Source organism: Dermacentor silvarum, chromosome 6 (assembly GCF_013339745.2).
Source record: "Dermacentor silvarum isolate Dsil-2018 chromosome 6, BIME_Dsil_1.4, whole genome shotgun sequence".
Lineage (NCBI taxonomy): Eukaryota > Metazoa > Arthropoda > Arachnida > Ixodida > Ixodidae > Dermacentor > Dermacentor silvarum.
In genome coordinates this window covers 37,721,203-37,746,308 of record NC_051159.1, presented here as the reverse complement: position 1 = coordinate 37,746,308, position 25,106 = coordinate 37,721,203, and the positions used below count along the sequence as shown (strand labels likewise).

The 25,106-nt window shown below is 49.0% G+C and overlaps 1 protein-coding gene across 1 annotated transcript in view; it reads left to right on the top strand.

Moving 5' to 3' along the window:
- The window catches only part of LOC119456606 (acetylcholinesterase), a 49,118-nt gene extending 24,296 nt beyond the window's left edge, over window positions 1-24,822 (top strand). The window contains exons 7-8 of the mRNA XM_049668982.1: window positions 7,550-7,815; window positions 24,699-24,822. Coding sequence (XP_049524939.1) covers window positions 7,550-7,815; window positions 24,699-24,822 — 390 coding nt within the window. The remainder of the gene's footprint in view (window positions 1-7,549; window positions 7,816-24,698) is intronic.
- The last annotated feature ends 284 nt before the right edge of the window (window positions 24,823-25,106 follow it).

Sequence of the window (25,106 nt, the reverse complement as noted above, 5' to 3'; positions counted from 1 at the left end):
ATCGCGAGCCCTTAACCATACCGCTTCTATCCCTGCCAGCGATCTCAAGCCCTACTTGAGAAAGAAACTTCGGACCCACTGGCAGCGCTTGTGGGATGCCGAAACGAACAATAAGCTCCACTTAGTTAAGCCACAAATAGGTCCCTGGCATCCCGTTACGAAAATACGAAGAACAAATGTCCTATTCTCTCGTCTGAGAATAGGACATACATACGGCACCCACAATTTCCTCTTAACTGGAAATGACCCGCCAACCTGTGGTAGATGTGGAGAGAGGCTTACCGTGCTCCACGTCCTCGTGGAGTGCAGGGAAGCCGAAACAGAGAGAAAAAGGCACTTTCCCCTAGCGTACCGATACTGTCTTCCACTCCATCCCGCTATGTTTCTGGGCGACAAACCTCTCTTTAGCACTAAAGCTGTCCTGGATTTTCTGAGCGATGTAGTATTGCATGTTATTTGCCCAATAGTTTCGTAGCGCATCCTCTCTCCAGAGGATGTCGCCGCGATAGTAGTTTTGCATAGCACGTGCCTCCAGGCCCTTGCGTTTCAAAGGGTCTGTCAAGGCAGTAGTGCTGTTTGAAAAGTTTATCAGTGATAAATTTTCGTTTATCTTCATTATGTTGCAATTTGTTCTTTCGTGTTCATTGTGCACCTCATTAGCCATTGCCATAATTTTATTACATATATATTTTACGCATTTTACAGCGATTGTTTTTAGGCCCTTTTACAGCCACGACACATCTACCTTTCGCAATTCATTGCTCTATTGTCAACTCATGAACACACTGGCCTGGCGCTCTTTGGCCATACCTGGCCCTTGCGCCATTAAACACCATACATCATCATTAAAACCTTCTCCTCCGCCAACCCCAATATCATAGAGATACGGAGTGTGAAAAGCAGTACCTGCAGTGCAAGCGGGCGCCTCAAAGTCAATACTGAGGGAGAAATAAGTACTGTTCTTCGAGAGTTCTGAGAGCAAGAAGCCACAGTAACCACCTACAAGGCCTGGAGCGGACATTCAGCAGTTGCTGAATGTCAGCTCCAAGCCTTGTAGGTGGCTTCCTGTGGCATATAATTTACGGTTCTGAGTTCTGAGTGTACATAAAAGACATCCCCCCAATCTCCACAAGATTAGAACATTGTATGGGCAACGCGAGATCCACTACCACTGCAAGAATCGCAGTCAGCTTCAGACCCACACCCGTGAGGCCCTGGCATCTGGAACATCTGGATGTACAGTCGTCATCAATATGAAAGGGAAAAGCAAATTTTTTTGATCTATGATAACTAGTTATGCATGGGTTCATATCTAGGAACTTGATACTTAACAATAAGTTTTCCTTATGAACTTTTAGTATCATTGAACGCTTTTATGGAAGGCACGTGTTTTTAGCCCCTACGAGCGTTATAAAAAATTGTGTTCCTTTTCATATTGATGACGCCTGTAGTTTGCGAAAAAGAAACTTCTGAAGCTCTAAGAGACCGCTATCAGCGTAATACACTCAAAAGCAGATGAACAGACACATCATCATTTTGAGCACTCACCGCATAGAGCATGATTCTCTCACTTCACACCATTTGTAACTACATTTGCTTGCAGTATGCGTTCAATTTTGATCAACAAAATGGCTCATATTACATTTTTCGCATATAACATTAACTATAGTTATAGATTTTGCAATGTGGCACACTTGGTCATTGAACATCCAAGGCTAGATTTCTTTCAGGGTGAGGAAGTCACCGGAAATGTCGACGCATATAGCGACGCAAGCATAATAGGCGCATTCGATGGGGGCGTATGCAGTGTATGGTATAATTTTTTAACTGCGCTAACACACACTGACAAGGACGAGGCAGACAAGACGTGCGTAGTGTTTTTTTTTTACTTCTAACTCTTCTTTTTAAAAAAAAGCTCACAAAATTCACTCGAGTAACGTCACTACAGATTAACTATATGCCCAGGCGGACATCGTTTGCAAGAAAAACCAAAGCAATTTATAAACTAATTGTTTTAATTAACTTATTAGTTACAAATATTCTGGCACATGTTTATATTCGAAAGTGGCCGGGAATCGTCATAAATATCCAGTTCCATGCTCCAACCTTCCAAAACTTCCATGTAAACCTATAATATAATTGGCTGCAAATTATTCGGTAAATTCACCTGAGTACGCACGTAGCCCCGCGAAGCACGGCTCCCAGTGCAACCCTCCTGTGACGTAACAGGGCAGAGCAAAATGAAGAGCTTTTACATGGCACGATAAAGTCGTCCATTTCATACCTGCTGCTCAAGTGACTGCATCCAATTGGGAATTGCGCACAGCGCCAGTCAGAATAATATACAGGGTGTCCCTGCTATCATGCACCAAAATTTAAAGACACGTAGCTGGACAGAACCAAGGTAACTTTGTTTGCTGTCGCTTGGGGATATTCATATTACTTTAAATGCGAAGCATTTCTTGGCAAACATTTGGCACTTCTACAGTATCTATCTATCTATCTATCTATCTATCTATCTATCTATCTATCTATCTATCTATCTATCTATCTATCTATCTATCTATCTATCTATCTATCTATCTATCTATCTATCTATCTATCTATCTATCTATCTATCTATCTATCTATCTATCTATCTATCTATCTAGCCGCCTAGGTCTTGGCGCTCCCACGGCACCTTGGTATTTACCATAATTGACATAGTATGACAGGAGTGTATCACGAACATAAATGATAGGTTATGACATGAATATCATGAATTTTGTGTCATGTAGGTCATGAAACAGCTGACTACGTCTTGGTGCTCTCATGGTCGGTACCAAAATTGGCATAGTATGACAAGAGTGCATGAGAAGATAAATGATAGATCATGTCATGAATTTCATGACATGCGTCTTGTGTAGGTCATGAAACAGCCGCCTAAAATGACAATGACTCAGCGAAAAAAGGATTAACACTCATAAACCACTAAAATGTATTCGGACATGGTTACTATGGGAAGGAAACACTAAATGATTTTTGCTGAGTCATGCTGATGACTATGACTTCTACCATCATCTTTTAGTGTTTCCTTCAATTAGTGAGCTGCCGTCGGCGACGCCGACAGCAGAAATCCGCTTTGAGTGTCCACATAATTGCTAAGTCATAGTCATGATCATGAGTCAGCAAAAATGACAATGACTAATAAAAAAATAACACTAAATCCACCGAAATAAGTTCGGACGTGCTTACTAATTGAAGGAAACACTAAAGGATGATGGTAGAAGTCATAGTCATCAGCACGACTCAGCAAAAATGAAAATGACTCAGCGAAAAAAACACCGCATATCCACGGGGTGAATGATGATGAGTGGGCGAAGCTCCGGAGGGAATAATCGGTAAACCGTGAATCTTCCGTGTATTTCGCCCAGTCTCGCCGCACTAAATCGAACGATTGACTTCCACCAATGACACGCGCCATATGTGACGTCATTCCTATTTTATAACAGCGCCCTCCATTATATTTGCACCATCTCCCGCTTAAAAAGTCGTAGTTTCACCCGAAAGGCGAAGCATCAATAGGTGCCCCGTAAAACGAGTAATCGCAGGGAATTGTGGGGCGCGCTGTCTGCTAGCAGCTTCCTGTTCGACGGACGATGCGGCGGCATCGGCGGCATGCCCGGCGCACGTGTTTTTCTACGCGGTTTCAGCTGTTCAGTCGTGCGAAGCTTTCCGTCCGCTTTGTCAACCAGCAACGTCGTACCATTCATGCAGCTGATTTCTAGGTTTCAGTTCACTCTGGGTGCGACGATGATGAGCCAAGAAAGGCAAGGATACACTTTTATTCATAAAGGAACTCTGGCTTTCGTTTCGGCGGCCTTTTTTGTTTCTGCCAGGTTTAGCTCTACGACATTTGCCGTTGCTTGTACGCACCATCACTGACTGCTCTGTCTGCGGGCCACTCAGACAGGTGAAAAAGTTTTCGTTATCCGATGATTTATCAAGCATATAGAAGCATTACTTAGACAATCGGGTGCTGAGGCGATGGCTGCAGCGGTGCATGCTGCTCTGTGATCGTAGCTAAAAACCGATATCGTCGGTATAACGGCGCAGCTAGCGCTGAAAACGATAACGTTGCGCGCTGTCAACGGCATTTCTCGGTCGAAACTCGAGGTTCACTTGAAGTGGTACGTAGTTAGACGTTCTCGCTTTTTTGTCAACAATGGCGGTATCGCCATCATATTACGGCTGCACATTATCTCTGTGTGCTGAAGGAGCTAAGCAGGGCTAAAAAATTATGGGGTTTTACGTGCCAAAACACGATCTGATTATGAGGCACGCCGTAGTGGGGGACTCCGGCAATTTGGACCACCTGGGGTTCTTTAACGTGCACCTAAATCTGAGTACACGGGTGTTTTCGCATTTCGCCCCCATAGAAATGCGGCTGCCGTGGGAGCTAAGGAGGGCTAGTTGGTTACGAGTATTATGTATGTATCTCGCTGTGTCCCGCGTAAAAACTCGTTTCATATTACCTCTATATGGGCATGCGAGTACTGAAATAGTTCTGGTTGCCTGAGTCAATGTTAGAGAAAGAAATATCTTGGGGAATCATTCCGTGTCGGCCCTTACACAGCTAAACGCCGCCTGATAAATGGCACTGTACGTTCATTTTCTTTTTGTTCACGGATGGTCTCTGCTTTTTTACAGTTTTGGAAGTGGCAGCCATTCCTATGATGCTTGTGCACAGCTGACTCAGCAAGGGTTGCGGCAAGGCTGTAGTTACATGCGTTCACCTTTGACGCTTGAATTTGAGCAGCCAAAGGCTGAACAGCCGACGACGGTTTTGCTAGGCACCTACAACCGGGTAATATTCGAATGGGACAAAGCCGGACTGCAAGCGCAAGTGGCTCAGTCAGCAAAGCGTTGCACTGCTGCGCACGAGTTCGCGGGATGGAATGCCGGCCGCGGGGGCCGCATTTCGATGGAGGCAAAATGCGGAAACACCCGTGTGCTTGCGTTGTAGTGCGCGTTAAAGAACCCCAGGTGGTCAAAATTAATCCGGAGCCCTCCACTACGGCGCGCCTCATAATCAGAACTGGTTTTGGCACGTAAAACCCCAGAAAGAAGAACGGACTGTAAGCGCATCAATGGAATTCAACGGCGAAGCGGTGGCGGCGGCTGCGCTAACTCGAACCGGAAGCAGCTAGCAAACGGCGCATACCACAATCCCTCGCTATTTTACGGGTCACCTATTGCGATAGCAAATTAGTAGAGAGCTATACGGAGTAAAGATAGTAGTTTTAGCAGCTGCATAAATTTGGACATGCGGCAGCACCAGCAATGCGCAGAACTGTTGTCGACGCCGTCGGCGTTTTGCCCGCGTTCGCTGCGAACGCGCGCGCCGTTGGTGACTGTTGCTGGTGCCTCTGGGGACGGCTCGGACGCTTTCGACGAGATCAGAACGGGACACTCGTCGAGCAGCGTCGGAAGTCTTTACCACCTTCTCGCCTCGCAACGTTTTTATATAATTACGCATTTGGTGCCGCAACTAAACGTCGCCTCGCCTCCCTCCCGTTCCCCCACGGCCTTTCGCTCGACGAAAGAAGTCGCGTTTGCTATCTATATATATGGTGATTGTAAAGGGGAAAGAGACGCTTAATTCTGCAGCCCTTCAGGGAGCACGGCGCAGAACGCGCGTTTGCTCTCTGCCGTGCGCTCGCTCCCTGTGAAAGCGCACGTCCCTCGCGCGCGTTCACTCGCACATACAGCATACGGCGCGCGGCGACGATTTAATCGCCACTGACGTCATACGGAACCTCACGGTGAAGGCGACGCCGACGGCAGAAATCCGCTTTGAGTGTCCACATAATTGCTAAGTCATAGTCATGATCATGAATCAGCAAAAATGGCAATGACTCATAAAAAAATAACACTCTAAATACACCGAAATGAGTTCGGACGTGCTTACTAATTGAAGGAAACACTAAAGGATGATGGTAGAAGTCATAGTCATCAGCATGACTCAGCAAAAATGAAAATGACTCAGCGCGAATAGAATAACACTCAAATATCACTGAAATGGGTTCTGACGTGGGTGCTAAGAGAAGGAAACATTAAAGGATGATGGCAGAAATCATAGTCATGAGCATGACTCAGCATAAATAACAATGACTCAGCAAAAAAAAAAGGTTAACACTCAAAAACTCCCAAAATGCGTTCACAAATGGTTACTAAGTGAAGAAAACACTAAAGGATGATAGTAGAAGTCGTAGTAATGAGCATGACTCAGCGAAAGAAGATTAACACTCAAAACCAACGTAATTGGTTCGGATGTGGTACTAAGTGAAGGAAAAGGCTAAACATTGATGGTAGAAGTCATAGCCATGAGCATGACTAAGGCTTTCGCCTTAAGGTCTCTTAGGCGTAGCTAAAGGTACTCCTCAGGACTCAGGACATGAAAGTCATGGTACGCGTGTCATGTAGGTCATTAAACAGCAGCCTAAGTTTTGGTGCTCTCATGGTCGTTTCGTTAACTTGGTAGGCTCCCCGCACACTGCTTCGCACAACATCGATTCCCGCAGGGCGTGGGATCTGCCGGCTTCTTTTGCTTTCCGCCCAATTACATAGACTTAATCCATTAATAAACTTCTCAAATATTATAATAAGATCAAAACTGACAATGAGAAAATTGTAGAGCAACATGAAAAACTCCCGATACAGCTTTCTGTTGCTCAAAACGTGCTACATAAAATTGTTTTTCCGAGCGTGAAAGAAGCCCACGAATACACACAAACTTGCGTATGACTGGCCGCTCGAGGCACTTTGCGTGTATTCGCGGGCTTGCATATTACGGGAAGAGGGAAGTGCGACGGCAGCATAATTTTACGCCGCCCTGCATCATTACAGGAGGGTTGCACCGTAGGCCGCGCTTCGCTGTGCTGCATGCATAATCACGTAACTTCAACAAATAATTTGAGCTCAATGATTTTGGTTTACACAGCCGTTTTAAAATGCTAGAACACGGACGTAGACTTTTATGACGATTCCGTGGAACTTTTCAATATAAACGTGTGCCGCAAAGTTTGTAACTAAGAAGTTAGTTAAGATAATTTGTTTAATCAGTTAAATGGTTGCTTTGGCTTTTCGAGCAAATATTTTCCCCCTTGGCAGTTAGTTAATCTTTAGTGACGTGATCTGTCTGATATTTGTGGGCACTTCCAAAAAATGAGCTCGAAGTACAAAAAAAAAAACAACTAGATATGGCAAATTTTCGTGTTTGTTTTTTCTTCTTTTGTTTTACCAGGTGCAATGCTAATAACTATGCTAATGGGAGACGTCGTGGCAACAGAACTCCGCCTCCACCGAAGTTCTATCATCAAATTATTAGTCAAACCTGCAAGTTCGATCATAACAATCCTGAATTAATTTCACGCTTACAACTACTGCGGAAAAGGGGGGGGGGCAAAGCGCATTTAATAATTTGTTCTCTGCGGTCATGCCTGTTTTATTGACGTTCGACGAAATTAGGACAACGATTCTCCGTCTATTTCCTTTTTTGAATGCCTAGCGCGATGGAAACGCTTCGACGCCGGAGGCACTTCTCGACTACACGCTGAACGTGTTCAACGTGCCGCCCATTGAGAAGTCTCTGCTCAAGAACCGGTACAAAATCACCAACGTGGAAGGGTTGGTGCGAAAACTTCCGTGCTCGACGCATCGCGTAGCCAAAGCTGCGGTCGAGGGCTACCACTACCTCTTCGACTCGGCCATGTCCAGCGGGCTCCTGCAACCACCCATGGGCATCTCGCAGTTGGCGCAGTTCGTTAGCCTCGGGTAAGCAGAGGTTTCGGTGAAACTATTTATGCACATTAATACGGCGAAACACATTCGCGTGGAAAAGCACTATATGTGGAGTACGACTTGTCGTATCAACAAGGCGTCCAACAAGCGTCCCCGAAGTTACCAACAGGGGCGGTTTTCAGGAGCGATCACTTTCTGGGATTCACTTTCGCGAGATTTGCCATGACTCGACAGCGGACACGTCGAGGTATATTTGCGCGCTTATGTACTGCGTGAAGACAGCGAACTTGGCTCAGCGTCGGGAACGCCGTCGACCATTTAGGCCGACGCTTCCGATGCTGAATCATGCAAAATCTCGCGAAAGTGATCCTATCCCGGAAAGTTATGGCTCGGAAATACCGCCCCAGACTCAACGAAGTGCTGTCATATCGACGCAGCATCTGACGATACATCTGACCTTCTGACCCAGCGTACATCACTACGCTGGTCGCAGCAGGTGAGAAACCTAAGAGACGTGATTGTTCGAACTATTTCGAAGCGGAGACTGCACGTTCAGTTATACCATGTGCTTCCTCTTTTTGGCGTCGCCGAAGAGGCAGTCAGTGTCGATCTTGGCATTTGGAATCGAGGTGAAAGAGAAATGCCAACTTTTAAAGATAACGTAATCACGAGGCCCAGTTGCTCAATTTCCTCGATCATCTGTCTTGGTCGCTCGCACTTTAAGGGAAGGAAGACAAATTCTACTTTCAATAAAAAGATAAGCAGTTGTTTCATAGGCATTGCTCCAAAACGTGACGCTTCTTAACATAATTATTTGTTTAACCTAACCTAGCCTAACCCCAACTAAACTAACGTTTGTCATTAAAATCAGCTTTTTAGAGCTCTGCCCAAACTGTGGACCAATAGTTGACCATTTTGTTCGACCGGACCACCACTCGAGGTGTCGTAGCTATTGTCCCCAGCTTGCCGAACTTGGTCCACGCTGTGAAAGCGGTTGTACAGCGACGCTGTAAACGACTCAACCGATTACCATTGCGACGTAGTTTGAAATGATTCACATGGCGACATTCACATTAGTCTAAGACGTTTCAACACCCTGCGAGTTGGCTTGAGCCGCTACTTGATGTACCTTGAAAGAGTGGATCAGAGACAAGAAAAATACACCTAACCACACTTTCGTCACGCCTCGTATGCACGGTGCTCTTCAGGAGTTCTCACTGTAAGTGGGCTTCGCATAGCATTCTCACAACGCAAATAACTTGCTAGGCGAGTTCTTCTTTTACATACGGAAGTGTAGTTACGTCACTCCCTGCTTCGTATGCTACAATTGCCGCTTCCCGGCAACTGCAGCTTATGCAATAGTACCCTTTACCGGGAAATGCGGATGCGCAGAGCCGAACGCCATCTGGTGGTACTGCAAAGAACCCAGCGGCGTACGAGGCGTGCGCCTCCCGCTGATTGGTCGAGTTTTTGCCCACGGGCACGGCAATGCATTGTAAAAACGTTATTTCTACTCGAACCGGGATTGAACCGGAACGCTACAATTTTTGTCGCTACGAAACCGAAAAAAAAAATAACGGCATTCCGTTAAGGCTGGCCGCCTTTCCTGAAGCCTTTTACGCATGCATTGGCTGGACTCGTGGGTCAACTATGCTACTAAATTTGTGAACCTACGCCATCTTCCCGTTATTTTATGAGTAGCAGCACCATTAGTGTGATTTTCAACGTACTGTGGCGGGGCGCTCGTGAGCATTTGAAATGGGTGAACTTCAAACAAATTTTCGTTAGTCGGAGACCTATATATTACCATCGAAATAAAAGCCGCTTTCTAGCTGAGAACGGCTATTAATTTTAATTTGTTTTAGTTTGTTTGCTTACGCCGATTATTTTTTCTTGTAACCTTGCGCATCTGTGGTAGGGGACGCATGTCCTGTCAAGTAATTTCTATTTCGCTTTTCGTCTGTGCGCAAAATATAGCGCGATAGCGCGAACGCCACATGCAACAAGAGACAGGGAGTGCAGCGGTGATGTAAACAAGCCACCGCCGGGGCTCCGATGTGACCGCCGAGGCGAATTTTTCCAACAGCGGGCGCTTTTATCAAGGCACAGCCGCGTCACGGCGAATATTCGTAGAAATGCAAAGAGATACATGATGTGTGCAAACTAATTTCATTCAAGGCGTGATCAAGTAACGCGTACGTAACTGTTAAGAGTTTTTGATCACATAGCGCATACGCTCCTGCCCGGCAGGACGCTTCTTGACTTCGTTAAAGCGCTTCAATACCATGACAACGAGGCTAGTGCCGCACCCTCCTACGGTGCGGATTTTTACCGGTTCAGACTTACACATGCACTTTCACCAAGCGCTCAGGCAGCCCCACGACCACGGATTATAGACTCCAGGATTCCTCCAGTTTAATTACACAGTATCCGGGGACTGCCCCGTTTAGTAATACAAAGAAATTGTTTTACGTGCGGAGTACTTTACGGGCCCGGGTTATCGGCGTCTAATATGTCATGTGTCATGTCGTCACGCTCAGAAAACACAAACGCAAAACAGGGCCGAAATATGCGAATACCGGCGCAAAACTGGGTAAAATTAAACTAACTAGATTCAGAATAATATAAAATACAGGAATACTCATGAACTAATCGAATTATTTACAGAAGTTTGTTCAAATTGCTTCGAACTATCATCAGCAAAGGCATGGCTCCATGTGCGTGGCGGTTTCCCACCAGTTGTGCCTTAGCACAGGTGTCAAAACGGATGATGGATTGCTAAATACAAGATAAACACATGATAAAACAAGTTAAACACAAAGAAAACACAAGGGAAACACCGGCGGCGAATCACTGCTCCGCACTTCCGCAGCTTTCACGCGGAGTGGAACTGCATTACCGCCGAGTTTACCATTGCATTAGCGCCGAATTTTTTTTTCACTGTTTAGAGTGTTAAAGGGTAATAGAGGGTGGTATTTAGTGTAATGCACTCCATTACGCCTATTACCTACCCAATAGCCTATGGAAAAAAAATCACCAGCCCTTCCCGGGCCCTGTCGAGAAAATGGAGGTAAGCGAAGCTTGGTTGTGTGTGTACCTGACCTTCGTGGGGATTTTTTATTTCTCTCTCTCTCTCTATCTTTATTTTTCTTTCTTTCTTTCTCTCTCTTTCTTTGTCTTCTCTCTGTCCATGTCTCCTTCTCTCTCTCTCTATTTCTTTCTTTCTCCCCTCTGTATCTCTCTCATTCTCTGACCTTCGTGGTGAGTTTCTTTCTTTCTCTATCTTTCTTTCTCTCTATCTTTCTCTCTCTTTATTTCTTTCTCTCTTTCTCCTTCGTTCTCTCTATTTATATTTCTTTCCCTCTCTCCTTATTTCTTTCTCTCTCTCTTTCGCACTCTCTATTTCTCTCTTTCTTGCCTTCCCATCTGTCTTTCTTTCTCTCTCTCTTTGCATTCTCTCTTTCTCTCTTTTTTGGCCCTGGTATGTGCCATTGAGCTTGGACCTTTTCTGCACATCGCCAGGATCGGCCCACTTTTCAGCGTGACACCGCCACCGCCACCAAAGCTTCGCTTAAAAAACAAACTTAGCTTATGAATCATACCGCTACCGCACAAAAGTCGCAGTTTCGCCCGAAAGGCGACACACTGCTGGCGATAGCAAATTATTCGACTACTATTCGAAGTAAGGTTCGTATTTTCATCGGCCGTATAAATTTCAGTAAACATTCGCTTACTAATTAAATTTACAAACATTATGTCACGTGCACACAGGCAAACATAAGCACTAGATGATAACGAACACTCACTCTCACAAGCTGGCATGATCAGAGCGTGAACGCTTCGTGCTCTCTCTCGCTTCAACGAGTTTCCGAAACTTAAGATTACGCGACCTCCAGCCATAGGCGTGCGGGAAGGCAGCGCACGTGAAGCCACTAATAATCCTTTGCGCCTAAAGGCCAAACTACACGTACGCTTGCCGGCGCGCGAAAACTCGCGCCCGCGCGCCTTGCGTTTGCCGCGTCTCGCGAGGAACGGCGGTTTAAACCTACATGACGCGCGTCAGCGAGCGTCCACTTGGCTCACATTTTCGCCTTGGTAGACATCAATTTTTATTTTTGTGAGTCAGCCAGGGTACTGATATTTGTCTGGAGAAGACAGAGAGCTTTAGAACAGGGTTTGTCGCCTCACGTATGTTAAGCGCAAGCACCTTTGCTGGACCTTCCGGTGTGTGCCCCTTCCAGACATTTAGTTTAACGTAATCATCATCAGCAGCCTATATTTACGTCCACTGCAGGACGAAGGCCTCTCCCCATGATTTCCAATTACCCCTGTCTTGCGCTAGCTGATCCCAGCTTGCGCCAGCACGTTTCCTAACTTCATCACCCCACCTAGTTTTCTGCCGTCCTCGACTGCGCTTCCCTTCTCTTGGTATCCATTATGTAACTCTAATGGTGCACCAGTTATCCATCCTACGCATTACATGGCCTGCCCAGCTCCACTTGTTCCTCTTAATGTCAACTAGAATATCAGCTATCCCCGTTTGCTCACTGACCCACGCCGCTCTCTTCCTGTCTGTTAACGTGAGGCCTAACATTTTTCGTTCCATCGCTCTTTGTGCGGTCCTTAACTTGTTCTCGAGCTTCTTTATTAACCTCCAAGTTTCTGCCCCATTTCTTAGCACCGATAAAATGCAATGATTGTACACTTTTCTTTTCAACGACAGTGGTAAGCTCCCAGTCAGGATTTGGTAGTGCTTGCCGTATACACTCCAACCCAATTTTATTCTTCTGTAAATTTCCTTCTCATGATCAGAGTACCCTATGAGTAATTGGCCTAGATAAATTCACTCCTTTACAGACTCTAGAGGCTGACTGGCGATCCTGAATTCTTGTTCCCTTGCCAAGCAATTGAACGTTGCCTTTGAATCCTGCATATTAATCTTCAACCCCACTCTTACACTTTCTCGGTTAAGGTCCTCAATCATTTGTTGTAATTCGTCCCCATTGCTGCTGAATTAGACAATGTCAACTGCAAACCAAAGGTTGCCGAGATATTCGCCGTTGACCCTTACTCCTAAGCCTTCCCAGTCTAAGAACTTGAATACTTCTTCGAAGCTTGCAGTGCAGTTGCACTGCATGCAGTTTACCGTACGGGAACGCAAACGCCAGGAAGACGTTATAGGACAGGGTGCCGTCTGGTGCCTCGCGCCAAACATACCCAAGCGAAGACAATCAATTAGCAACCATGCTATGTTGCTATGCGGACGCGTCTCGTTAGGCCTATGGGTGCCGGAATCGCAGAACGAATAGCGCGGTCATAAATAACGTTTCGGGTGAGTTTAGAGAAAACGAAAGCCCATTTCAATAGTTACTGGTGATCAACGCAAGTGAGAACATAGCCATCACGATAATTAAGTGTTGAGGAAGATCTTGGGACCATGGTCTCGAATATCGCAGCTACAAAAGGCCACAAAAGCGTTGCTGCGATTTTTGAAAACTACAGGACTATGATCCGGACTGAGCGATTGTCAGTGGTAGAGCAGAGATCTGTTGCTACGTCGGCGATATTCACAGCGGACTTTCTTTTCTTCTCATAATCTCTCTCTCCCCTTTTCTCTTTCCCCAGTGTAGGGTACCCAACCGGGCTCAGTCCTGGTTAACTTCCTTGCCTTTCGTTCAATCATTTTGTCTCTCTCTCTCTCACGCAAAAGCCGGAGCCGTGGGTGCCGCCATGTTAGAGAACGCTTTTTCTTAGCGTGCAAAAACATTAGATATTTGCGCTCGCGTCGCGCTTCGACGCGTACGAACTGTCCTGTAGCATTTGCACATGCGTGAAGCGCGTGGGCACGAGGTATCGCGTGCCGGCGCGTGCACGCGTAGTACCGCCTTAACGCTGCTTACTTCCAAGATAGGGTGTGCGAGCTGCGTAGCCGCGCCAAGACACCCCCCCCCCCCCCCCCACCCCCATTCGCCCTCCTTGCGTGCGCTTGGCCACGCTCGCCTGCGTCTCCTCTGCTCTTGTGTGCGTTTCGCCGCGTTACCGCGCCCTCACTTCCCAAACCCACCTTGCGCACTGATGATCACGTGACCACCAACATTAGCGCTCGAAAAGACGGCGCACATAAAGCCGCCATCCTTGTCGGCTCACCCTCGCATGCTTTCCCTCGCACCCACAGCTTACGCAACGTGGGACGCCATCTCATCGCACTTTGACTTTATACGGAACATCAGGGGGCTATGACGGTGAAGATTCGCCTGAAGTGTTCTTATAATAGCTACGACAATAAAAAGTACTACCCAGGAGGGTGGTAAATCAGTCTTGAGTTCTCTTTGATTATCCGGCAAGAACGTTGTTCTTCTACCCAAAGCTAGCTTAGGAAAGGTACAGGCAGCTTTAGCGCACCCCAAATGGGATTAGGTGCACTCAGTGAGCGCATCAGCAAATTGGAAGAGGTTGATGCCAGGAGCGAACCCAGGCCGCCTCCTTCGCTGGTCGCAGCACAACGAAATGTACTAGCACCACCAACGGAAGGCGCGATTCGTGAGGGCCGCGTTATCCGCTCAACCCTCCCCTCAGCCTAGACACTGGATAGCGCGGACGAGAACTTTAACATCTGGCAATGGAACTGCGGAGGATTCCCCTACAAGAAGCCACTTCTGCAGCAATATTTACGAAGCCTCGCAGCTAAACCCCAAATCATGGCTATTCAGGAAGTTGCATCTAGTACTCCCATCAAACTCGCGGGTTATCCGGTATTATCATCACATTCAGGAGATAGGGGAGTTGCTACCCTCGTCAACGAAAGGTACAATTGCCTCTCGCGCGACCTCGGTGCAGTTAGTGATGACATCGAGTATGTCATGACCGAAATCCTCATGGACCCACCTAGAAGCGGCCTCAGAAGAAACAGCCTCTTTATCCTTAACGTATACTGCAGTCCCAGCTACCGCAGAGCGAGAGCGGAGTTTTTCCTCATAAGGGCCGTCAGCCTGACCGGTGGGCACCCCCTTGTCGCCGTCAGGGATTTCAAAGCCCTACACAGGGTGTGGGGGTACACCTATGATAGGATGGAAGCGGACTTGACACTTATCACCGATAAGGATTTCCCCACTAGGAGAGGCAACTCCACATGCCGGGACACTACCCAAGACCTCTCTTTTGTCAAGAACGTCGGGGAGGTGAATTGTTACCGGTAAACACGGCTCTAGACCTCGGAAGTGACCACTACGTCATCGAGGTCTCCTTCACGGCTGCCCGCTGTAGGGCGAGGAAATTCAAGGTGATCGACTGTGATGTTTTCCGCAAGATCAGAGCGGAGCGCGCACCGACGGCCAAGACAGATTTTGAAAGTTGGTGCAAAGGGGTCAGGGATGATGCCGCGGTGGCAACCAAGGAGGTCGTCACTGACCTCGACGTTGACAAGATGGATAACAGGTTGGCCCACCTGCTGGAAGCCAAGCAAGCCCTCCTTATGAGATGGAAGGGGCAGAAGCATAACAGGAGGCTCCACAAGAAGGTTTCCAAGGTTAACAGGGAGATCGAAGAGCACTGCAAGAACCTGTGTAAACAACAATGGGAGGAGCTCTGCGAATCCGTCGAGGGCCAGCTCAGATTCGGCAAGAACTTGGGACTGCTTAAACACCTTCTCGATGAGGGCAGCACCAGGTCCAGCCAGAGACGATCCCTCGCGCGAGCCACCCACCTCGTTTCTGACTCTACCCCGGACGAGTTGATTGTCGACAGGCTCATAAACAAGTACCTGCCAGTCGCGGATAGCTCTGCCCCCCCCCCCCAGTTCCTAGACTACGCGGGGTGTGAGGTGCCGGAGTTGGACCAGGATTTCACTGCGGTTGAGATCCGACAGGTCCTCTTCTCCCTGAACAGCAATTCCGCCCCTGGCCCATATGGCATCACTGACAAGATGCTCAAGAATCTCGATGATGAGTCGATCGACTTCCTCACCGAAAGGATTAATGAAGTCTGGCACAGTGGGCATATCCCCACAGAATGGAAGACGGCCTGCACGGTACTCATCCACAAACCCGGTAAATCCCCAGGAATCGACAATCTAAGACCACTTTCCTTGACGTCCTGTTTAGGTGAAGTCGCAGAGCATGCCCGGCTCAGGCGGCGCACGGTGCACCTCGAGACCAATGACATATACACCCATAATATCCTCTCGACATAGGACGCCATGAAGCTGATAAAGCATCGGATCATCGACCTGGAGCACGGGAGATACCAGAGCCATCCTTGGAACAGACCTGGAAAAGGCTTTCGACAATATCTCACACGAATTCAATCTCCAGTCTATTGCCGGCCTCGGGCTTGGGAAGAGGGTCTACGACTTCGTCCGATTATTCCTTAGCCAGAGAACTGCCAAGCTCAAGATCGAAGGACACCTCTCGCAAGAGATCCCCCTCGGTTCACGCGGCATGCCTCAGGGCTCAGTCATCTCGCCAACATTATTCAACATCGCAATAATCGGGCTTTCCAAGGAGCTCGCCAAGATTCAAGGAATGAACCATACCATCTACGCAGATGATTTCACCATCTGGTGCGCCGGCGGGAGCAACGGCCACGTTGAGGACGCCATGCAGAGCATCATCGATGCCACCGAGCACTTCCTCCTCCCCACTGGGCTCAGATGTTCTCCATCCAAGTCTGAGATACTTCTCTACAAGAAAAGACCGAAAGGTGATGGCCATCGTGATTGGAAACCGGCGTCCGAAAGCGAAATACGGCTTTTCACTGGTGACGGGTCCCCGTTGCCCAGAGTGGACTCGCTCCGTAATATTGGGGATGTTAGAAGGTTCATCGCCAAGACGGAGAGTGCTCTCGGCCTCATCTGGAGGATCGCCAACAGGCACCGAAGAATCAAGGAAGACAATCTCATCCGCATTATACATGCTTGTATATGCTTTTCTGCTACTGCCGACTTTCATACTCGGCAGCCATGTATAATTGGCATGTCGCAGAGAGGAACAAGTTAAATTCCCTCATCAGAAAGGTCTTCAACCTCGCCCTCGGCTTACCTGTAAGCACTCATACCAAAAACCTGTTAAAGCTCGGAGTGCACAACACGCTCGAAGAAATAATCGAGGCGCAAGAGCGTTCACAGCTGCTCAGGCTATCCGGCACCCCGACGGGCTGCAAGATACTCGACGAGATGGGCCTCTACCCTGACGACCAATGCCCCGACGCCGTGCGGATTCCCAGTGACATCAGATCTCAACTGCACATCGCGCCCATTCCCCGCAATATGCACCCCGCACACAACGTCGGCAGACGTTGGGCAAGGGGTAGAGCTCTGCTCGAACAAGTCCGTAACAACCAAATTGAGGCAAGCTTCGTGGATGCCGCGGCATATGTCCAACAAGAGGCGTTCGCCATTTCCATCGTCGACTCTAATTCCAGGATGACTTGCTGCGCTACGGTACGCACTTCGAAGCCCTCGGTAGCCGAACAGGTTGCAATCGCGCTGGTTGTGCTCGATGGTCGCAGAGAGGCGATATATAGCGATTCCAAGGCGGCCATTAAGGCCTTCCAAACCGGGATGGTCGCCCCTCAGGCCCTTCGCATTCTCCAAAGCTTGAAAAGTATCATCTCCGCATTCTCTCATTTGGTTTCCCGCTAACTTGGGGTCGACTGAGGGCTCTCCCTCTAATCCTAACGAGAGCGCGCACGAGGCCGCGCGAGGACTCACTGACCGTGCCGCCTCCACAGTCCCCCTACCCCACGGGGAACCATTGCTCACGTATAATGAGATCACCACCAAGCATTGCTATCATGTCAAGACGGGTATTCCCCCTCCCGCACCCTGCCTTATGCAGGGCGCGGGCGGTGATCCTTCGACTTTTACAAGCTCGTGCGTATCATAACCTTGCGGTTCTTAACGCTATATACCCTGAAAGGTATCCCAGTGCGGACTGCCCTGCCTGTGGACCAACGGCAACATTGAACCATGTGTTGTGGGAATGTGAAGCCATCGGCTCCGCCTTCAGCGAGGATAGGTGGGCTGCGCTTTTGAGCAGCCCCGAACTCAACGACCAAACCCTGGCCGTCCAGAGTGCCCGCGATCAGGCCGTCAAGCTCGGCTTGGCGGTCCCTACGTGGGACTAGCCGGGTGACACGGGGTCTCCCCTGCATCTTCTCTGGACTTAAATAAAGTTATTTCACTCACTCACTCAGGGCTTCAAGGGTAGCGAATGTTTTTGCGGCGATGCAAGAGGCGATATGGTGCAAGGTCTCGTATGGAATGAAGCAGCCCTATGACAGAAAAACGTTTCCTTTAGAAATAATTTGATTGTTTAAGCAATCATAATTTTCAATATGTTTTCGTTTCAGTACATTTAGTATTTTAAAGGGCTGTTTTTGTTTTTCAGGTCATACCAATGTTCGGTAATCATACCAATGGGACGATGATGTTCTACCGCAACATAACAACCTATTATGAGTTCCATTGATAGGTCTCTGCTTGGTCCTCCCACTGGTCGTTGCTAACGGCAAATTTATATTGCTTTTCTGGCAACTAATGAGCAACTCCAATGTTATAAAAATAGTTGCTGGGCTCGAACTGCGCAGGAGTTGCATGAGAACGCACGTGTTTGGAAAAATTGTCTATAGATATTGTCACGTGATCGTGACCGGGAAGAATAAGACCGTGGCACAACGGCGAGTCTCAAAACTAACTGTTCATTGCGTGAACCTGTGACGACGGAAACAAGTTACACTCGCGACGAGAACATGCGAGATAGCGACGAGAACATGCGTCTATCGTCGAAAACTTGAAGTATGGGTGAAGCACGTCGGCTATGACTACACCTGAGTCGTTGAAGATTCCAGCGTAATCCCTGGTGCTCGCGTGCATTCTAGAATCTGCAACACTGTTCGCGTCACGCATGCTAGCAACATAGAAAGCTTAGTGGATAACGTGCCTGGCTTCTACATGATATTCCTTGCTTCGAATTCACCTCCGTTTATTTCTTCCGCAGACTTGAATGAGTCATAGTTTCGTTTTATTCTGCACCTGGGGCACTGCAAGTTTGGGCAGCGCTTAGGAAGAGACATTCTTTTTCATTTCTCTTGTATTTCTACCGAACGCCCTCAAAGGCGTTGTTCACATGAGGGTTTCTTAAACGCTAAATTAAGGGGGCTTAAATAGGCATGTCCGTACCTCAAGTCTACTTACACACCTTTGGATGGAAACCTTTTTTTTCTCGCTTTTTGTTGCTTGTGCGTGCGTATGCGTTCCCGGTAAGGAGCCGATCGAGCAGACACGCCAAACCTTCGCGAAGATAGGCAAAATAAGCTAGGCTTCAATCTAGAAATTACGTTTTCAATGCCGATTAGTAGTTGCAGCGAAGACATTTAGGTACAGTACGTAGTTTCAATGCGTTGTTCTACGGACAACAGAGCCGGTCATCAGTACATCTGTTGGATCCGTAGAGACGGATACATTAGCCGATGAGTCTGTCTGGCGACCGCTCCGTTTGTCTACTCCTCGCAAGACAACTAGGTACAACACGCGCCTACGTAGTAAACAAGGAATCAAATAATAATAATAATAATAATAATAATAATAATAATAATAATAATAATAATAATAATAATAATAATAATATATAATAATAATAATAATAATACCACCACCACCACCACTAATGCAATGAAGCCTCATGTAGGCGAATAAGCAGGATGCATTTATCGCGCACGCTTCCCTTCACTGCTCACTTTGAAATTACGAAATAAAATGTCGCAGTTTCTCCTGAAAGGCGAAGCATCCTTTGCGATAGCAAATTAGTAGAGAGCAATTAGGAGTAGGGATAGTAGTTTTATCGGCGGCATAAACTTGGGCACATTCGCGTACTAACTGAATTAACAAGCGTGGTATCAGCACGCACAAGCAAACATGAATAGATCACACTCGATGACCGCAGACAACCACTGTCAAAACGTTGGCAGCAAGCGCAGCCGCCGCAGCGAGCGAAGGTTCGTGTGGTATATCGCTTCAACGGAAACTGAGCGGCGAATGCACAGGGCATACAAAGGTCAGAGACGTGTGGAGATCGCTTTCGAGATACGGTGCGCGCGACAGCCCGCACCAGGCGCAAAGTACAAGCGCAGTTGTAGGCAGAGTAAAATCTGCCCCCCCCCCTCCTCTCTGCGCGGCCTTCCGGCTTTCCTCCTTTCGCGTAGGAGATTGAGTGGGCAGTTCCCCTTACACCCGGTTGCAAGATACGCATTTGGTACCGCAGCACAGCGTACGTCACCTCCCCACCCTCCCTCCCATATCCCCACGGCCTTTCGCGCGACGGAAGTCGCGTTTGCTCTCCGCCGTGCGTTCGCTCTCCGTGATAGCGCGCGTCCGCCGCGCGCTTTCTCTTGCACATACGGCGAGCGGCCACGATTTTATCGCCCTTGGACTTTATACGGAACATTACGGTGACGGCGACGGCAGAAATCCGCTTGAAGTGTCCATAGAACTGCTATCGCAATAAAATAAAAGCGCTACCCTGTCGTGACACCAAGGCTCCCAATTTTTGCGTATTCTGCTGTCTACATATTATTGTGATAGCAATTATATGGACACTTCAACCGGATTTCTGCCGTCGGCGTCGCCGTCGCCGTGAGGTTCCCTATAAATGAAATCTTCGCCGCGCGCCGTATGCCCGAGCGGAAGCGTGCGGGGACGCGCGCTATCACGGAGAGAGAACGCACTTCATCTCCCACGCGCAAGCAAGGACGCGGGCAGCCAGCGCCGGAGGGAGCGGGGGGGGGGGCACTTCTACTCTGCCAACAACCGCGCTCGTCGCTTGCCCCGCACCGTCTCTTATCTCCCCACGGCTCTGAACTTTATGCGCCGTGCATTCGCCGCTCAGTTTCCGTTGAAGCGATAGACCGCACGTACCTTCGCCGCTGCGGCGTACGCGCTTGCTGCCAGCGTTTTGACAGTCGTCTGCAGTCATTGAGTGTGACCTATTCATGTTTGTTTGTGCGCGCTCACACCACGCTTGTTCATTTAGTCAGTAATAGTCGGGCCACATTTTCGAACGCACGCTACACAAGCAATGCTGCCCGGATCGGCAGTGCAGAGCTACAGGTGTGTCCCTTCGCACGCGCTGCCCACGGGAAGCGCTTCTCATCAACACCACCGTTTCACACGCGCCTTCTCGTGGTCATCGAGTCTCTCTTCATGTCGGTCTACTTACGCCGCAGCACACCTGCTTACTTAATCAGCTCATGTTTACTACAATTCATATTGCTACCAAAGCCGCTAACCTTACTTCGTATGACATTGCTGTGTTGCTATCGCATTCATTGCTTCGCCCTTAGGGCGAAACTGTGACATTTTCTTGGTCGTCGCGCTCACACAAGTCTAAACTAGAGCTGGTCGCTTGCGCACAACCGTTTAGAGCAAGTGCTCTTAATCTCGACCGCAGTTGCCAGTTGTCCGCGCAGACCACACTGGACTGGCATTTTCATGACAAGGTAGCTCACGACAAAGCTGTGTCGAGCGAACACTGTCGGAAAGCAAGCATAACAGGCTGAGCGTTATGACGAATACTCTTACTTGCTTCTGCCACGTCCCGCAGTTCACGGTGAAACAAGGCTGCCTCATTCAAGGACTGCTATTTCTGAACTATAAGCGTGGAAAAAAAATTGGGTGAGGTTTAACTCTTGTAAAACTAGTTATTGCGAGCGAAAGATCTGTTTGGCTTGGTTTTGCAAAGGCTATGCACACAGTGTTTCATTAATGCACGTTTCCGCGCTTGGTAAGCTTCTCTATAACGTGATAATCTGGCATCCTTTTGCTCTGGTGTTGAAGCAGCTCAATTTACCTTTGTTTGAGATTTCGCAGCGTGGCGTCTATCTATATCTACTAGATGAGCGGCGAGGCTCCGAGCGAGAGCAGCTGCAACGCCTCTCTGTAGTGGAACACGTGGCGTGACGTCACACCTGCCATACTTGCGCTCCGGCGGTACAAGGTCATATCGACGCGATGAATGACCTTGCGAGACATGGCGTATTAGAGCTTTCGATCTAAAAGGGCGCGTCAGAGAACACAAACAAATAGCGCCTGTGTAGATCCATTATTAGCACTGCATTCTCAAAAAAATGTCACAGTTTCGCCCTACGGGCGAAGCAATGAATGCGATAGCAACGCAGCAATGTCATACGAAGTAAGGTGAGCGGCTTTGGTAGCAATATGAATTGTAGTAAACATGAGCTGATTAAGTAAGCAGGTGTGCTGCGGCGTAACTAGACCGACATGAAGAGAGACTCGATGACCACGAGAAGGCGCGTGTGAAACGGTGGTGTTGATGAGAAGCGCTTCCCGTGGACAGCGCGTGCGAAGGGACACACCTGTAGCGCTGCACTGCCGATCCGGGCAGCATTACATGTGTAGCGTGCGTTGGAAAATGTGGCCCGACTATTACTAACTGAATGAACAAGCGGGGTGTGAGCGCGCACAAACATGAATAGATCACACTGAATGACTGCAGACAACGACTGTCAAAACGCTGGCAGCAAGCCCATACGCTGCAGCGGGCGAAGGTACGTGCGGTACTGAGCGGCGAATGCACAGTGCATAAAGGTCAGAGCCGTGTGGAGATAAGAGACGGTGCGGTCGAGCGACGAGCGCGGTTGTTGGCAGAGTAGAAGTGCCCCCCCCCGCTCCCTCCGGCGCTGGCTTTCCTCTTCTTTGCTTGCGCGTGGGAGAGATAAGAGACTGTGCGGGCGAGCGACGAGCGCGGTTGTTGGCAGAGTAGAAGTGCGCCCCCCGCTCCCTCCGGCGCTGGCTTCCCGCTTCCTTGCTTGCGCGTGGGAGAGATAAGAGACTGTGCGGGCGAGCGACGAGCGCGGTGGTTGGCAGAGTAGAAGTGCCCCCCCCCGCTCCCTCCGGCGCTGGCTTTCCGCTTCCTTGCTTGCGCGTGGGAGAGATAAGAGACTGTGCGGGCGAGCGACGAGCGCGGTTGTTGGCAGAGTAGAAGTGCCCCCCCCGCTCCCTCCGGCGCTGGATTTCCGCTTCCTTGCTTGCGCGTGGGAGAGATAAGAGAGTGTGCGGGCGAGCGACGAGCGCGGTTGTTGGCAGAGTAGAAGTGTGCCCCCCGCTCCCTCCGGCGCTGGCTTCCCGCTTCCTTGCTTGCTTGCGCGTGGGAGAGATAAGAGACTGTGCGGGCGAGCGACGAGCGCGGTTGTTGGCAGAGTAGAAGTGCCCCCCCCGCTCCCTCCGGCGCTGGCTTTCCGCTTCCTTGCTTGCACGTGGGAGAGATAAGGGACTGTGCGGGCGAGCGAGGAGCGCGGTTGTTGGCAGAGTAGAAGTGCGCCCCCCCGCTCCCTCCGGCGCTGGCTTCCCGCTTCCTTGCTTGCGCGTGGGAGAGATAAGAGACTGTGTGGGCGAGCGACGAGCGCGGTTGTTGGCAGAGTAGAAGTGCCCCCCCCCCCCGCTCCCTCCAGCGCTGGCTTTCCGCTTCCTTGCTTGCGCGTGGGAGAGATAAGAGACTGTGCGGGTGAGCGACGAGCGCGGTTGTCGGCAAAGTAGAAGTGCCCACCCCCCGCTCCCTCCGGCGCTGGCTTCCCGCTTCCTTGCTTGCGCGTGGGAGATTGAGTGCGTTCGCTCTCCGTGATAGCGCGCGTCCCCGCACGCTACCGCTCGGGATACGGCGCGCGGCGAAGATTTTATCTATACGGAACCTCACGGCGACGGCGACGCCGACGGCAGAAATCCGTTTGAAGTGTCCATATAATTGCTATCGCAATAGAAATTCACGATGCACAATTGAACAGCATGATGTCAGGAGTGCGAGATCATGCGGCTGTAATAAATTCCTTTCCCGCGGAAGAAATGTTCGAAAAGTATGGTTTGAGTGGCTAGTGCAATGGTTGAGGTCGGGCGAACGCGTATAACTCAGTGTGCCAATACGCAGAGCCTATCAAGCGAAATAAAACTATTGACCAGAATGAAGTTTATGAAGAACTTAATTTGCCACAGAGCAAGGCAATACAAAATTAACTCTTTTCTTGCATGTATCACCCGCGGAAATGGTGTCAACGTGAATTTCGAAGCCATGTTCTAACGCAGGAATCAATGCTCATTGAAGTAACAAAAGCGTGACATCCGAGACCGTTGTCCTTTAGTAGATTTCGAGGACGAAGAATCTGTCGCGCATATTAACGCATACACGTCGCTATGGAACGGGTGCTGTGTCTATTCAAATGCATTAACGAATCATGCCACGGTTCTCTGATGTTAATTATTATTGCGATAGCAATTATATGGACACTCCAAGCGGCTTTCTGCCATAGTTGTCGCCGTCGCCGTCGCCGTGGCCGTGAGGTTCCGTATAAAGTCCAACGGCGATGAAATCGTCGCCACTTGCCATGTGCTGTATGTGCGAGTGAAAGCGCGCGAGGGAAGCGCGCTTTCACGGGGAGCAAACACATGGTGGAGAGCAAACGCGACTTCTTACGTCGCGCAAAATGCGGGGACGGGATGGAGCGAGGGAGTGGAGGTGACGTCTAACTGCGGCACTAAATGCGTATTTATATAAAAACGTTGCGAGGCGAGAAGGTGGTAAAGACTTCCGACGCTGCTCGACGAGTGTACCGTTCTGATCTCGTCGAAAACCTCCGAGCCGCCGCCTAACAGTCACCAACGCAGCGCGCGTTCGGTGCGAACGCGGGCTAAACGCCGACGGCGTCGACAACAGTTCTGCGTGTTGCTGGTGCTGCTACATGTGCAAGTTTATACAGCTTACTCCATATAGCTCTCTACCAATTTGCTATCGCAATTAATGCTTCCCTTTTCGGATGAAACAGCGACATTTCTTTATGACCATTGATTGCAGCATAACAGGACTTTTATGTGCCATTGACAGTGAATGCTATTGTTTTTCTCGGTGTGCATCTAGCACTGCTCCCCCACTGGTCGACAGCAGCCCGTGGCTACCTTTGAGCAAGCTCAACAAGACGCGCCTCATCAGCAAGGACGGTCACGAGAACTTCACCAACTTGGACGACGAGTGCGCGGTTTAATTTATTAATCTTCGCTGTTTATGCCATCATCGAAGAGGCGTGCATACTGACGAGACTGCCTTGTGGTTCTTCCTGTTCTTTTAATAAATATCCGAAAACATCCTGCACCGTATGCAGTGTTGACCACTTTTCAGCCCCAAAACCGTGTTAAAGCTTCAGAATCTCGTCCAACCTGATCTGTCACCCATTGTGGGGGAATAAAGCAAAGTGATGTGATAATAAGGTTGTGGAGCAGAATAATCCCGGGTCATTTTCTTGGTTCATCACTTTCGGTAAGTATTTCA